Here is a 17,142-nt window from a genome sequence, read left to right on the forward strand (position 1 = left end):
CATGCATACTTTAGCCTTGGCTATGGAGTGCTGACTGAGGAGGAACAATAGCAGTCTTTCAAGTGTTCAGAGCAAGGCTCAGCTCAGAGACCTAGTCAATATTTGCTGCAGTTTGGAGCCACTGTTTTACAGGTCCTTCCAAGCAAAGCTCACTAGTCAGGAACCCTAAGGCGTTACCCAATCTATTCTAACAAGGAAAAATTAAGGAGGTGAGCAGATGACAATCAAAACCACTTTTTCGTGGAAATAATTGTTGTAACAAAACATAAAAAACAAACAAACAAACAAAAAAAACAGGAAGGGGGACAGAAGAGGTATAGCACACACTGAACAATACCACAACCTAGGTTTGAAGAATAATTAGCCATTAATAATTAGGAAAGTCATTTTTCTCTTAAAGCTGATTAGAAAGGTTTGAAAATTACATGTCAGACAGCTATATGCAAATCTACTTAAGGTAACCCAAGCAAACTAAGTATGCAAGGACACTTATGAACTATAGAAAGCTCCTGTTCTCTTTGCAACACCTAGGTCACAGCATGACCACACACAGACTGTAGCAATGCACCTTTTTGCGCAGATGGATGCAACTTGCTGATGTTTAAAGACAACAGGTAAAAAACATACCCTCCGCTTACCAAGAAAGAGAAAAAAAGGACAAGAATTCCCATTTTTCATATAGGACCTAAGTCACAAGCAAGATGTAATTACCAGCCCAAAAAAGGGGTAACTTAACACATAGTGGAAGTACAATTAAATGTTTCTAAACAAGTGTTTCTAAATGCAATCTCAGGATTTCTTTATTTGGAGGGAAGTGAGGGCTCGCCTCTTAATGGCTCTTCTGTCAATGTATTCACCTTCTTCCAGAAGCTTGCAGAACTGCAGCGAAAACAACAAAAACAAATGTCCTGGTGGAAAACAAGTTGTCATTAGTACAATCTCGCCCCTTCTTCTGCTTCTTCCCCCAGCATCATCCACATTAAATACACAAGCACACACACACAAGATGTTTCTAAGAGTGAAGAACAGATTGACAATCACTATTTACCTGTTCAAGCTGAAAGGCAGCCGTACGATTTTTCCTTTAGAACGGCTGCAGTCTTGCCTGAACATACTTTCTCACATTAGACTCCACTCAAAGTTTTGAGTCAGTCTGACAATCCACTACTTCAACAGGAAAAATTACACCTTCAGCTTCAGTGGCTTCTGAAAAGTAGTTTATGTAAGCCCTTGGGGTCATGCAACAGCAGAACAGATGCACCTTTCCACCTCCCATCTTCCTTTTTTCAATGCATGGAGGTTTGATTGTTTGAGTTTCTTTATTTGATAATTTTGCATTATTGTCATGGCATTTGTTTGATTTTTGGCGTTTGGTAACAACAGATGGGGTTCCCAACTGCGTTCCATTCCACCTTTTCATTTTAAGAGAAAGCAGGAATGCTTACAATCACGAACAAGTAGGTAGAAAGAACCAATACAATTAAGGGAAGATGCAAACGCATCTGCAGCAGAGGCTAGACTCCTGAGCAACTTCAAAATGCTTGTTTCCAAAATAGAGTTCAAAAGAATACAGGCTTCCCTGTCCTAAGGAAATGAGTACATGCTCCCTTTATACCAAAATCAGTCTGCAGCAAATTTCTCTTAACCACCCTACATACTATGTTCTCCTAACCTTATTTGAGGGGTGAGAATTTTAATCAATACATTGATAAAAAAACTATAATATATACAAAATAAATGTAACTGTGCCTGAAATGGTAGCTAAGATGGAACAAAAGTTCTGAAGAGGAAAAAAACATTGAGTAACTTACTAAGGAAGTAAAAACTAAAATGGACATTGCAGAAGTGGTAAATGTAAATAAATGAAACATCTCTAGATAGAGATTTAACTACATTTCATTTTTAAAAATTGTTTAACATTACTAATAATGTTTTTAAAATTTAGAGAGGAATGAAAAAGAACAAGGAACATACTATCCACTTAACTTTACTTTGATACTTACTTTGTTCTCTTTTATTGCTGCCTAGACCTCAGAAATAAAAATTATGACATCCCCAAAGATTCAGTAAACTCAATGGAAACTCCATGCAAATATACCACAGCATCTGGTCACAATATGTTAACAGACTAAATAAATACTACAGAATACTACTTACAGCCTATTTCCAAGCACATACTATGGCATACTGCAGAAAAAGGTAGTAAGTAACCCTGCTTTATCAGAATATTATTTATTATTAGAATATTTTCAGAATATTATCAGAATATTTAATCAGAAAATTCTGTATTGCTGAGGTATTTTCTCAACTGACAGGTCATATTTGTGTAAACATTATTATTGCTTCTGATATATTATTTAAATAGCAGTATTCTTGAAGTGATATGGACCAATATCCATAGCAGTAGTAGTATTGAAGGAAAGATATGCTCTCAAATATTGAATTTATCTTTAAAATAAATAAATATTTTTTAAATTTCTTTTTCTTCTCTAAGGTAGAAATATTTCTCAGACCACAACTATCCCCAGCAGCAATCACAGGAAACAGCACTGATCTCTAGCACATTTAACTGAAAGCAACAGAATTTTTTCACCCAGGTACCTCACTGCACTCTGGGGACTATGACACTAATATGAATTATTTTGTGTGTAACATTTTGGTTACAGTCTAGAAAACAGAAGACATATTATCTTAACAGTAGAGCTTTTCCGATGTGAAAGAAAACAACATAAAATGATTGGGTTAAACCTACCTAATATTCTCTTCTAAAAATCAGGTCTTGTAGGCATTCACATAGTTTTATAAAAAAATAAAAATAAAAAAATCACACAAACTAGATATAGTATTTCCTCTTTCAGACATAACAAGACAAACAACCAATTCCTAATTGGACACTGAAATGGTCAGATTTACTCAGAGAAATTACAAAGGCAAAACTGGTTTCATCAGTAATAACATATTAGATCCAAACTCTACACCTACCCAAGTACCCATGAAACTGTTCCAAATGCTTTGTTCTGAAGAAGGCCATTATACTAGCACTAAATCAAGACAGCTAATATGAAAAATGGAAAACGGAGATTTCTTTTTACTGTAAGCTATAAAATATAGTTCATTCAGAGACAGGGTCTGAAAAAGTAATATTAAAGCTATGCTGTAAATCACAAAAAAAAGGTTTTTTTTTTGTTTGTTTGTTTGTTTGTTTTTTTTTAAAGCAAACTATCATGCTTTGTACTAGAAACAGTGAATATGGAGATTCTCTTCATAATGTGTTCCTGGCAAGTAAGTTTTATATGATTGAGATATAGAGTAAAGGTTTGCTTAGAATTTGAATGCAGTGAATAGCCAGGGTATAATGAGAAACAAGTATGATCTACCTCTCTAATTAATTTTCCCCCTTCACCTACGTTGTCACTTGTTATGATAATGTGAATCTTAACCTTAATGAGAAATTTCATACCACCTTGATTAAAGATACTGCAAATAACAACACTCTTTATATTTTATTTTTATTTTAATGAGGAATCTCTTTATACTCTCAAAACCCTCAATAAATGTACGGAACTTCTGCTAGTGAAGAAAATAACATATCTGCATCCAACTTTTGTGCCGAGTGTTAAAAGACAGATTTATATTTCATGTTTTTAAATGAGAATTATGCTATTAAGCATGTTAGAAAATGATCTCGTTCTCTGCAGGAAGTGTTCCTAGTATTTTTTATAAATGTAGTTTGTCTGGGGACTGTTTAACACTTAAGTTCCTCAATAAAACTGGGTACACATCCTTTAAAAGGATTGTGAAATTAACATATTTAGTAAACTTTCACACTATTTCAAAAAGATTTTTTTTTTTAAATCAACCTTACAGAAAATTTTCAAAGATTTCTAGGACCCTAAAGACAACTCATTACAAATACTTACAAGTAACATTAAGTTGGGTCCACTGTCCTATAACAGAAATTATAAAACATGATGAAATTCCATATATATGTATGATGGATTCAGTTTAAGAATTAGGACTTGATTTTTTTTTTATATGAGACTCATTTTTACGAAAAGAAGGTGTATTTGATCAATGCATGTCTTTTCAAATTAAATGTGTCACATTTCCTGAAAGATGCTTCTTCGTCTCATTACATTGTATCTCATAGCCACTAGACATCAGCAAGTCCACTGGAAATCAAGAAAAACATAGTATTTGATATTGCTTTAAATGAAATTGCTTCAAGAAAAATTGCTTTCCTTTTCTTCCAGCAGCCTCCAAATACAATAGGAAAAAAAAACACACACAAACAAAAACAAAAAACAACAACAACAACAACAAAAAAACAACACAACACTACAAAAAGCTGTCTGCGTCTTGGTAAATAGGTAACAAAATACATTGTTATTGTATTAAAAAGGGGAAGTAAGATCCTCTGGCAAAACAGTAACTTTTATTTTGTAGAAGATTATTGTTCTATTTTGTAGAAAATAGAGAATTATTTCCTGAATACAGTGTTTCAATTATTTCATTAAGGAATGAACTCTATCATATTTGGACACTCACAAAATCCATCTAGTCTTTAACAAGTATCTTATCCATGAAATAAACATGTATCACATAGTGCTTCAGAAAACACATAACCTGTATCCTAATTTTGCACTACTTATTTTAGTTTCGATCTTAATCATTCTTTAGCACATCCCAAATTGTCCCTGACTATGTAAGGTGCCCAGCACAGCAGTGCCTAACTGTCTGCTCACCACCTATGGCTAGCCAGCCCACACTGCTGACACCGCTGGCGGCACGATGACTGTTCATCTATTGGGTTCATCTCTATCTCCTCAGCTCCCCAAAGCTGCGGGTCTCAACCCTGCAAAAACAGTTTAAAAGGCTTCCGTCTAGATATTATTCTGATCCATTGAGACAAATATCCACATACGTGGCTTGGTCTCAGCAGGTTTGCCTTGTGTGGTTTGCGAGGCCTTGTGGAAGTAGGCAAGCCTAATGTCTGAAAGTCCCGCTCACAAGCAACACCACACCATTGTGACCACAGGACAAACTTTAGATCCTTAGTATCCATTGAGCAAATAGACTATGATTCCTCCTTATACACATCAGCTCCTACAGACTTCACCTATTTAATATATATACACACACACATATATATATTTATTATATATATATATTTACACTGTTTTCCTTAAGCAGCTTTAGGGATCATTTTCTGATGGGCATTTAAGTACCTAAAGGTGTAAGAAGGCAGAAATAAAATCTAAGGCAGCTAGGCACCAAGCAGTCTCAAAAATCCCACACGGCTCTTCTCTGCAACTCTGGGTACCTAAATATATTCAAAATCCTAGCTCCAATGATCTATTCTTTTTAAAATCTGTGGGCTAAAAAAAAATAAAAATGCTTAAATTATTCATTTTACAGGCTACAGAAGAAAAACATCAGTAAATATTAGCGCGACGGCATGACTTTATTCCTTCAATGTCTTTAAGTACAGCATTCTACAGATAATTCACTCTCCGGTTATGCCCTCATGCTTACATTGGGAAATATCTGTGCACTGACAAACAGAACTGGCACATACTTCACCAGAGCCACTGCTGCAGCACTCCAAAATCTTAACCTCCTGATTTCACTGAGGATGACCTGCAGGCCGTGGACTGAAAACAGAAAAAAAGGTGAACAAGCAAACTTATCTGAAAGCACTAGCTGCTTTCTTTCGGCATTTTTTATCGAGTTTACTATCCACGACACAAGCAAAAGAATACAAAGGATAAGATGATTTGCACCCACTTAATAAATGCAGGCAAATACCAGCTTTGATCCGAGCAATTTTATTGGAAAGCTCAATTCACCAGAAAGTGTGCAAGAGAGAAAGGAATAGAGAAAGGCAAAAGTGACTGAATGTAAAGGGAAAAGTGCGTGCAACTTAGCCATAACTGAAGGGAAAAATGCAACCCTAGAATTAAGGTCTTTTGAATACAGGAATAATAAACTTCCAAGTAAATGTCACTTCACTATGACTGAGTTTCCCCAATTGGGTATTGTATATATATAATTTTATATATATAATTATTAGGCACACACTTTCCATGTTCTTTACCCCCAAAAGCAGAGCTGACAATGGTGACAGCAGAGTGTGTAATTAGTTTTTATTGTTCCCCTGACAGCCATAGCTCTGGAAGGACCCCTTGCCTTTTCCATTGTAAATGTTATGGAAAAATACACTAATGACAGGCATTTAATTATGGGCACAGCAACCATGATGGGAGCTGTGCCAAAAGTGATTGGCAGATTTGGATACCAGATATTCACAGCAATTTTTTCCCCATACCTTGTAACCCAGATTGCTGAAGATGTATTTTTTTTTTTAATGTATCTTTTCTGAAGCTTCACTTATTGGTTATAGATACTATCATCAACCACCAACTTAAAAACAGACAGGAAAAATGAATAGACAAAATGATAATTTTTTTGCTCAAAAGCAGCAAGAGGTTTTCTGAAAGAGCTCTACCAGTGACAATGCCATCAACATAAAAGAAATCCCCAACAGCTCTGGCACATAGATGGCATTTTTATTTGCCTTTTTTTTTTTAATATACGTAGATACAAACAAGAAGATATTATGTCCCCTTAACACATCTTTATTAAATATTTACAACAAACTGTCCCACATTCAATTGTAGTTGCTGAGGTGCTTTTTCGCCTGATTAATTAGCAATTGGGAGACACGCTTTTTGGCAGCTTTTGTATCCCTATTATTTCTTCTGTTTTGGCACAAAATCTCCCTTTTGGGAGCACCAGTATTTGTACTGTACCCCGCTTAGTGATGGATCACTAATTTTTAATAAACTAAGCCCCAAGAGAACTATAAAAAGATGTATAAGTGTACCGGAGCAATAACTGTAAACAAATACAAAAAAAAAAGGGGGGGGGGGGAGCGGGGGAGAGAAGAGCTGTTGCAGTAAGTAAAGTATGAGGTCTTTTCCAGATCATGCATGGAGAGCCTATCCAGGAGATCACATGTACTCGGAAGACAGGGGTCTGAATTGGCTTTTAAATACTTGATCCAAATCTCTGCCTTCATCTTTAAAAAGCTTTAAGAAAGGGACTAGCTAATGTGGATGTGCATTTTCCTTGAAGAATGCTATATCTGAATGTCCCCTCACTGTTTCTCATCCCTCCCCCATCACCAGATGAATGAAATTACTCTGTGAAGCAGATCTCTATGAAGAATGACCACACAATTCTGGACCAAACGGTACTAAGTCTATGTAGCAGTCACAAATCCCTGGCTAAACCGAACAAAGCAACATTATTCCTAAGTGGTAAGTTTGGGAATATAAAAGTGAAGCTGTCTGGCTCTAAAGTGGAAACTTGCAAATAGCTGTAGAGTCAATGTTGGCTCTCCATCCCCCATCCAGCTGGCTCTCATATCAGTAACTTCAAAAATGCAGTTTGCCATTATGGTGGCTTAAGGCACTTTATGTGCCAGTGCAATGACCATGCTGTGTGTGCATGTCAGAAGGTCAATACTTTCAAATTCCAGAGTCCCTCTTTATTTCCTTCTTTTCTGGAAAGAATAGGAAAGAGAACAGGATTGATAGATCCTACTTTGTTAACTTCTGCTTACCAAATGCCCTGCCTGTATGAATACACAACTATTTTTAAAATTTGATTAGACATCAACTAAAGCGGGAAAAACACACACACACACACAAAAAGCTCTTTTTACTGCTTATTAACAACATCAATTAGCAAATTTCTTTGAAGCAACTTTTAACAATTCCATGGAAGGCAACATTATTAAAGCTGTTAGCAGTCCTTACCTAACACTGATTAACCAGCATAGCAAACTGATAGCTGTACTACAAAGATCATCATCAAATCTACAAGTAGGTGAAATACTTTTTTTCTGCCTCCTCATAAAAAAAGAAAAAGGAAAAAAGAAAAAATTCAACACTTGATTTACATAGCACTACAAAACCAGCAAAGCCTTAGCCACAGATGACGATTTATTTGTTTAGTTTTGATGAAAAAATTAGAATGTATTTAGCTCCTACTTCAAAGGCATAGACCGTACAAAAGGTACTCAAATTTATTTACAAAATTAAAACAGATGTAAAGAAAAAATTAAAATGAAAACCCCTGTGTAGGGTACAAATACTGCAATAAAAATTAAAATATATTTCTTAACAATTCCATGTGATTAGATAATGGGATTATGGAATGTGTGTAGAGAGAATGGAAAAAAAATCTTCTGAACCATTATTTTAACACAAAAAATACTACTTTTAAGTCCACAAAAACAAAAAGGTAGTTTCACTGCTACCCACAAGGGAAAGGCCACACTGATGAGCAGACGAGCAAACCACATAATATGCATATGCCTGCCACTGTCCAGCATCTACCCGCAAGCAAAAAAAAAAAAAAAAAAAAAAAAATTAGGGGAGGAAAAAATGTTATTTTAACTAACAAACAACAACCATGCTACTCCGTAAATACTAATTATGATACAAAATATATTATCACAAAATACAGAATCAAAATACAAAAAATACATAATCAAAATACACCTTTCTTAACTGTTATGAGGCTGAATTTTATCAGTGAGAATGGAACAAAAAGGTATTTCAGCATACAGTGATCAAAGCAAACTTATCTACAAATTTTCACTTCATCAGATGATTCACAAGCAAATTACTTCTTCTCTGCACTCCAGCACCACTTTATTACTGACGTAAGAAAAATAAAATGGGGTCTTTCAAATAAAATGGTTCTTTGAGAGTCCGATATAAAATAAATAAATTGAAAGTTAGTCAATGAGGAACGTATATTATTTTTAATTGCAGGTATTACTACTGAACAGTTCTTTATCAGATTAATATGCTGATTTAATGATGGAAAGTAAAATACAAGAAGTAAAACATAACTAATACTGTACTTAAAGGTTTTGTCAGTCTACAATCCCTTTTTTTCCACACCGTATACCAGCCTGGATAGGTAAAGGTGTCTACCAGATTATACTGCAAGTGACAGAATAGGAATCATAATCTTTAAGACTTTTCCAGTAAAAATCGCCAAACCTGAAGAATTAACTATGAGAGGTTGCTGTTAGCAATTCAAGCAGATCTTGCTAATTAACAGGGCTCTTGTGTATCTTCTTGTTAGTTGATTTCTCTTTTGACAGCATTTTTACTGGTCATGCATTTAAACAGAAAAATGGGCATAAAACTCCTATCATACCAGATAACAGAAAATGGGCATCAAACTCTTTCTCTACATTTTGCAGCAGTCAAAAATAAACAAACTAATTTTTTCATAAAACTAGGATCTAACAATGGATTTTCATCAACCTGTCAACAGTAAAATATGATGGACATTTCGCCAGATGAAAAACATATAGGGGGTTTACTTTTCTGTTATTTGAAATCATGGTGCTCTATAGAAGCAAGATAAAATCTCAGTCTTCACAAGCTAGCATCATTTTTATTATTATTTTAATTTTCAAATATTTGATTTTAATACAAACAATTTTAAAAAATGTGTGGAAATAGGAATTTGTGGTTTTGTAATGTCACAACCTATGCTCAGTTTCTTAGAAAAGGATTTCAGGTATCTATCCGTATTCACATACTTCAAAATAATACCCACCATTTTAAATTAGCTCAACTATAATCTAGCTTGTAGAAACTACAATGAATAGAGAGAATGCAAAAATGGAAGGAAGACTTCCAATGGATGAAGGATTCTATTCTTCCATCCAGCAATGCTGAAGTGCGTTACAGTAGGGTTTACTCACAATAACTGTAATATCACCAGAAAGCAGTTTCAATAACGTGTCTGTTTATTTTAAACCAAATGTTTCCACTTCGTTATATTGGTGTGCTGCTGACTGACTACTTTTTAAGCAGCAGTGCAAAGAAAACTTAAACAAAACAGGACCCTTTATTATCAACAGTGAATTACACCATTCAGAAATACTGGAAGATTAGACTAATTGTGAGAATAAAGACATATTAAATATAAATAAATAAATAAATTCAAAACAGGATGGCTGAAGAAGAAGAACGCAGTTCCAAAATACTTCTCTTTGCCTTAAAAAAAAATCTGAAAAACTAACAGTGAGCCAGAAGAGCAAGACAGGTGCATCTCACAGCTATGGAAGAACTACTCATGCTTTCCCTAGGAAAGGTTGTGTCTTTGTTAGCATTTTCTCTAAGGAGATCAAAATGACCAGCCTTCTTTACGCGCTTTGTTGAAGCCTAATATTTCTACCATGCAGTACACTGCCCAGTGACACTGGCTGTTTCAGGAAGAAGCAGTAACAAGGTACTCTAATAAGCCCTGAGAGTTCTCAAAGCACATGCCTGTAATCTTCTCCGTTTCATTTTACATCTGTGCGCCTGTGTGCTTGGGCATCCACCCACCTGCCTACCTACTGGCCTAGGGGCTGCCAGCACGCAAATGAAGAGCACAATGGGAAGACTGCCAAGAACCACAACACAGATCCCACTTCTTTTAAATAAATATATATATTTTTATTTTACTACTACTATTATTTTAAGCCAAAAAGATCTGTGCTGGAAGACGAGAGCTGGGAATGAGTTTGTAACAAACTATTCATTTTCTCAATGTTTAAGTTCGCTGATTAAAAAATTGTAGAGATTTTCTTCCCATACAACAATCATGATTTACTCTACACCACACCTCCTTCTAATTTCAATGCATACATACATATATACTTGCACACATACATATGCACATATACAACCACTGAAAGCCACACATATTCATGCATATACATATTACATACCTCTCACCTTAATACTGCAAAGACCGTGACTCCGGAAGGACTAATTGCATTCATTTTCTCAGCCCAGCATGAAGCTGGTAGATTGCTGGGATCACAGCAAGAGGGGAGGGAGAGGATGGCTCATCTTTATCTGTCCCTCCCTGTAAGGAAACAGGGCTGGCAGAATGAATGCAGTGAAGTGTCCTCACTATGTGCATTTGCAAAAGATTTAATAAGGAGTATTTCGTGAAAATCATTTACCACTGAATAAGATGCCTTTCATACAAAGGTGGAAGCCAATGAAACTACCATTCTTTGTGTCATTTCTTCCATAGAATGTTTCAAACTACCTCAAAAATGCACTTTTAAAATAAACACCAATATTCTTCTGGACACATAAGGTGTTGGCAAAACTACTAAGAGCAAAGAAAGTAGGTGTTAAAGAATCAAAGACTCTGCTACTGATCTTTTAATTACAAGAAATCAGTCAGATTCTTTCAGCTCTTGGAGCAAGCTGCTGGATAAAATGCTCTCAAAACATAAGCCATACTGTTTGTACAGCCCACTTACGGGGTATTATGCCTCTCTTGATATAAAATGACATGGAATACCAAACCCAAAGCAAATGTTTTGATTTTGTCCCTTTTCATCCCCAACTTCTTAGTTGTTCTTACCAAACACAATTGCCTCCTTCCTATTCCAACTGCACAGTTTCCCTAATCTCTGTATTTAAGCAGAACTATTTCAAGGTGGAAAAGAAAGAAGAAAAAAAAAAAGTCGAATGACCTCAACATATAACATCAATATGCTATGGTGAAATCTTCAAATGCATATCAGCATATGGAGGATGCTTGTCCATCTGTTTGTCCAGCCAGCCAGCAAGCCAGCCAGCATATTCCCAAGAACTGCCAGGTGTGCACGGGCAGCCATGGCCAGAGCTTCTCAGCGCTGGGTCTGTGTGTTGGGTGGGTTCGGGGAAGCACTTAAGTACACATCTATTCACCCACCAGCTGCAACAGAACTTAAGTATTGCAGTATGCAGTTCAGTGGGGCCAGATGCTTTTCTGAATCAGTGCTTGAACACTCAGTTGCAAAATGCTCCACATTTTAAGCATCCAGGTAGCAAGATTCTGATCTATTCACAGAATTTGCAGAAGCATCCACTCATTTTCCTGTTCTCTGATACCCAAGTATCTCACTTAACAAGAACTCTAGTACCGCTAATCAAAATATGGTACCCAGGTTAATACTGGGAACTAATCAGTTGAACATGACATGATTTTGATCTATTAAATTCTCTAATTAACAGCTGATTTCTTGATTTTATTATCCACCTAAGCACACACAAAAAGAAAATATGTCATCATCCTACATCTTTATGATTCTCTTGTGAATGTAATTTTATACACAATTTTCTTCTGTAAGAGATAACCAAATCCAGTAAGACTCCTAATAAAAAATACTCACTTTCCTGAGACTAAAAGGTTTGGCCTATGTGTGACCAGAAACTAGACTTGAATGGTAAGTCTTTCTAACTACCTTGAAACCAGTAACAATTTATGAAGCTACAAAACCTGCCACTGAAATAACTTACAGGAAAATACCTAAATACCAACCCCAACGTTGAAGCACAGTCCTGCAAGCAGAAAAATGTAATAATAATTACTACAAATAGTTCATGTTGAACCCTGACAAGATTAAAAGCAGTAACAAGTGCTAAGCAAGTCAACCGCTTCAATATTTGGCTCAGTTACATGACATTTTGGCTGGATTTTCATTACAAGGACACCAGCTATAAGGATTAAATGTATATGCTCTATTACCAAAGAAACTTCCAAAAGTATTTTAACCATTGGATTCAGAGGAATATTCTGTGACAAGATCATTTTCCTCTAAGAAAACATATGCAGACAGACATTAAAGGGGTAATCAGAATTTACATGCACTTAATTCTAAGCCCATGAATAACAAAAATGTTAGACACATTTGCAGGCATATTCCATGAATAACTTTCAATCCACACACACACACACAAATAAAAATAGATGAAACAACCTCATTTTATTATACTTCAAAAGTCTGAAACTTAAACTTTAACATAATCCCATCTAGAACCTGCTTTGGCAGGGGGGTTGGACCCGATGATCTTTCGAGGGTCCTTCCAATCCCTTCAACTCTGTGATTCTGTACTACACCAGTTACAGTACTTCGTGTATGCTGATAACTAAATATGAAACAGAAAAAAAGGAATGGGAATGCTTAAAATACTTCTAAGAAAAGACTTATGCTCTGTAACAATATTCAACTTTCTGTTACTTGTACATACTAACAATAATGATTCTAGAACACTTTTTAATTATTCTAGCAGAACTTTGGCAACCATTCAAGAAATGTAATATAAACTTGTTAATAGACTCACAGAGTCTTTTTAGTTACCAAAATATTGTTCACACAAGGAGCACTTATCAAATTGGGCCACTCATCAACTTATTATTGTGTCTCTTAATAAGGATGAGATCTTTCTGTATATTTCATTTGCTGGAGTTTAATACTACAAAACTGAGCATCGTGGTTTCCGAGATAAATTGAATCGTTATTAAATTCTTCAGATGGGGTCTTCAGGAAACCTTACTTTATCTCGCCTTTAATCACTATCAAAATGATGAAGATTTAATTTCCAAACTGAGCTAATTAGTTCTACACTGGTTTGTTAATTTTTTTGAATAAGTACAACAAGAAAGTAAGCTAAAGAACTGCGGCCGCACTGGTGGCTGAAGAATGGCAGCATATTTTGCCTTCTAATTTCAAATCGTTATCTCACAGTAAGCATTCCCACTTACTTCTGTGGGTATAAAAACCTGCCTGTCCATCTCCTGAATCTCTCTCTAGAAGCAGATAAATCACCGTGGAGTTATTCCTATAGCACTTCTAACTGACCTGAAAATATTGGTAACCAAAGAGAATTTTGCCTTCACCTTCCATCCTGACAAAATGACTTCAAAGCAGAAGTGTTTTCTTTTCTTTGGGTCTCCCCAGTCTAACCAATGAGGTGTTTGCCTGTTTCTCTGTAATGATCATGCAACTTGAAATGCACAGAGAATAAAACAAAGGAGAAATATAGCTTTACACTGCTCTTCCTCACAGTTTTAACTCACGGACAAACACCACATGTCCACATAGATACTTTCTTTGTGAGAGGGGGCAGTGAATAGTTTAAGAGAGAAACAAACATTTGTTTTTCAAGGGGAAGGTTTGGAAGTATCTTGCAATTAAGTATTCCTCTGGTGTTTGGAAGAATAACAGAACTAAGTTTTCTCTGCAGTCTGCTGATTTTTAATGTTGGACTAAGGGAAGATTTCATTAACAGTAAAATACCATTAAACTCATTAAAATCCTCACAAATCCACTCAGTGCATAATGCCCACTGACTAGATGAGCGCTGATCGCATCTTCAACTACCTCTACCCATGTGCAGTTGTTGTGTGAGCTCATTACACATAAGACTGCAGAAGTTAAAAATCCCGAATGTGAGGTTATTTTTGAAGTATTTTATGTTTAACTGCTACACCAGCAACATGTGTAGATCATTTAGGCAAACCTATTTCTTTCAACAATCCCTCTTCTGCCCAGTGGGATTTGTGAATATTTTTTTTTCCAAGAGCAACATTTCATTTTGCCTAACAACAGCAGAAAAAAAAAAAAAAAAAGTTGTTTTTTAGAGAGAAGCAATTTTTTTCAGACATGTGGTGTACGATGCAACTTTTTATCTCATTTACAATGAGCAATTTTTTTCAAGCAACACATGTCAAGAGAGGAAAATGTAGAGACGGGCACTAAAAATTATAGATACTCATCATTCCCAGGCATGACTGCTACTTTGGATAAATACTTTTTTGTCCTAAGCTTTTTGTGCCAGCCACGTAACGCTGAGGCATGAGGCATTGTTAGCAGGAACCAAGCATTCAAGTGCGGGACAGAGCAGCTACCTCTCCGCACTTGGAAATTCTGCCCGTAACTTCTGCATCACCTATTCTGAAGCCACTCCAGAATACCGAGTAGGGGAGTTTTCTGCAGGCAACACAGACCTATTAAAAAACATGACCTGTGACAAAAATCAATGTGCTAATCTGAAACCAAACAGCAGTATCAGAAGCATAAAAAAAAGAGATAACCTAAGATAAAATAGCCCCAAATTTACTTAGACAGACAGACAGAAAAGAAAGAAAGAAAAGAAAGAAAGAAAGAAAGAAAGAAAGAAAGAAAGAAAGAAAGAAAGAAAGAAAGAAAGAAAGAAAGAAAGAAAGAAAAGAAAAGAAAAGAAAGAAAAGAAAGAAAAGAAAGAAAAGAAAGAAAAGAAAGAAAAGAAAGAAAAGAAAGAAAAGAAAGAAAGAGAGAAAGAAAAGTCTGCTCACACGTACTTTAACAAGGGAAAAAAAAAAAAAGTAATACCCGGGTGACTTTTCCCCCAAACACACGGATACCATTTGGAGCAGCGCTGAAATTTCCCGATTCTTAACATGAGGGGAAAACTTCAGGAAAATCACGGGAGCTTCCCTTCCCAGAGCTCGCTCGCTCTGCCGCCTTGCAGACGCGGCTGTCAGGAGCGGGGACGCCGTCCAGGCACTCCTGCCCCCGACGGCCCCGGCCCGGTACCTACCTCGCCTCCTCACGGCCAGCCCTGGACCCCCGACGGGCGGCAGCGGGGAGCCGCGATGCTCCGGACCGATAAAGGGGCACCAGCTTCCCCCTCACCTCACCCCTTCCTCCCCAAAATATCTAATTTTTAAAAAAGTTTTCCGCCCTATCCCGCAAACAGGGCATCTCCCGCAGGCTCCGGGTTGCAGCAGCCGCCGCCGGCGCTCTCCACTCTCCCCGCCCGGCGCCCCCCGACCCCCGTCCGCGCCTTTTCCGCGTCCCCCCGCGGCCGCCCCGCGTACCTGGGGTTGGTGCTGTTCCAGTAGACGGCGTAGCGGTCGGCCACCGCCTTGGCGCCGGGCTCCTGCCCGCGCACGCACACCCACAGCGCCGCGGCCGCCAGCAGCAGCATCTCCACGTGCGGCATCGCGCCCGGCGGAAAAAAAAATTAGGGGAAGGGGGGTGGAAGGCAGGGGAGCGTGGGGAGGATGGTGAAAGAAAAAAAAAATGGGGGGGGTGGGAAGTGTAGCAATAAAAAATAAAACGAAGGGGGCAGAGATGGGGGAGGCTGGTGGGTGGGAGGGAGGAGGGAGAAGCGATGGGCTCCGCTCGGCAGCCGGCGGGGATGCGCGACCCGCGGGGACCCTCAGGCAGCCTCACCCCGGCAGGGGGAGGTGGGGGCCGAGGCGGGCGGCGGCGGCAGGCGGCGGGCGGTGCTCATTCACCGGGAGGCCGGGGCACGACATACACCGGGCCCCCGGCGCCGCGCCCCACCGCCCCCTGCGAGCGGCCCCGCGGCTCGGGGGCAGCCGCGGAGCGAGGGGACGGGGAGAGGGGGGCGCGGGGAGGGGAGAGCGGGCGGGGGGCGCCGGGCTCCGCTCGCTGGGGGAGCCCGCGAGGGGTCCCGGCGGCGGATTAAAGGCCGCCGGCTGGGAGAGGGGCGAGGGGCGCCGGAGGAGCTCGGAGCGGAAAGTTTGTGTCTTTCTTCCCGGCCCTCCGCAAATGAAAAAGCAACGAGGAAATTAAAAAAATAATAATAATAAAATAAAAAAAATAAATTAAAAAAATAAAATAAAATAAAATAAAATAAAATAAAATAAAATAAAATAAAATAAAATAAAATAAAATAAAATAAAATAAAATAAAATAAAATAAAATAAAATAAAAGGATGTGTGGTGGTGGTGGTGGTGGAGGGGCAGCAAGAGCCCTGAGGAGTTTGTTTGCTGCGCTGATGGAGTTGGGGAGCCTGTTCTGCAGCGCAGAGTGTCTTGAAGGAGACTTTGTGGAGTGGTTTTCTCGTCCTTCCTGTTCCTGGGCGGTGGATGCACCAAGGACTGAGCAACACCAAAGGCAAAAGGAAAAAAAAAAAAAAAAAAAAAAAAAGAAAAGAAAAGGAGGGGAACAGAAAAAAAAAAAAAAAAAAAAAAAAAAAAGAACGGCCAATCCAAGAAATATTGCGGCGTGGAAACCAAGGAGATGGAAATAAAAATTGTTTTATGGGAGGGCGTGGAGAAAAGCAAAACCTCGGAGAAGTGGAAAATCAAGCCTGCAAACTCCTCTGGTGATGTCGGTCCTGGTTGGCCTCCCCAACCCGGGGGAGGGACGGAGCGGTGCGGCGAGGTGCGGAACTCTCCTGCTTCAGCCTCCCGGAGCGCCTCTGTGATAAAGCAGGGTCCAGTCCCGGGAGCATCAACTTCTGCGGAAGGACAAAACAGTT

General features: G+C 38.1%; 1 protein-coding gene across 1 annotated transcript in view; it reads right to left on the reverse strand.

The window, feature by feature from the left end:
• Positions 1 to 16,762, reverse strand: part of EFNA5 (ephrin A5) — a 213,974-nt gene extending 197,212 nt beyond the window's left edge. The window contains exon 1 of the mRNA XM_082784393.1: positions 15,727 to 16,762. Coding sequence (XP_082640519.1) covers positions 15,727 to 15,851 — 125 coding nt within the window. The 5' untranslated portion in view covers positions 15,852 to 16,762. The remainder of the gene's footprint in view (positions 1 to 15,726) is intronic.
• Positions 16,763 to 17,142: the final 380 nt, after the last annotated feature.

This window comes from Aythya marila (genome assembly GCF_965140915.1).
Source record: "Aythya marila genome assembly, chromosome: Z".
In the NCBI taxonomy this organism is placed as follows: domain Eukaryota; kingdom Metazoa; phylum Chordata; class Aves; order Anseriformes; family Anatidae; genus Aythya; species Aythya marila.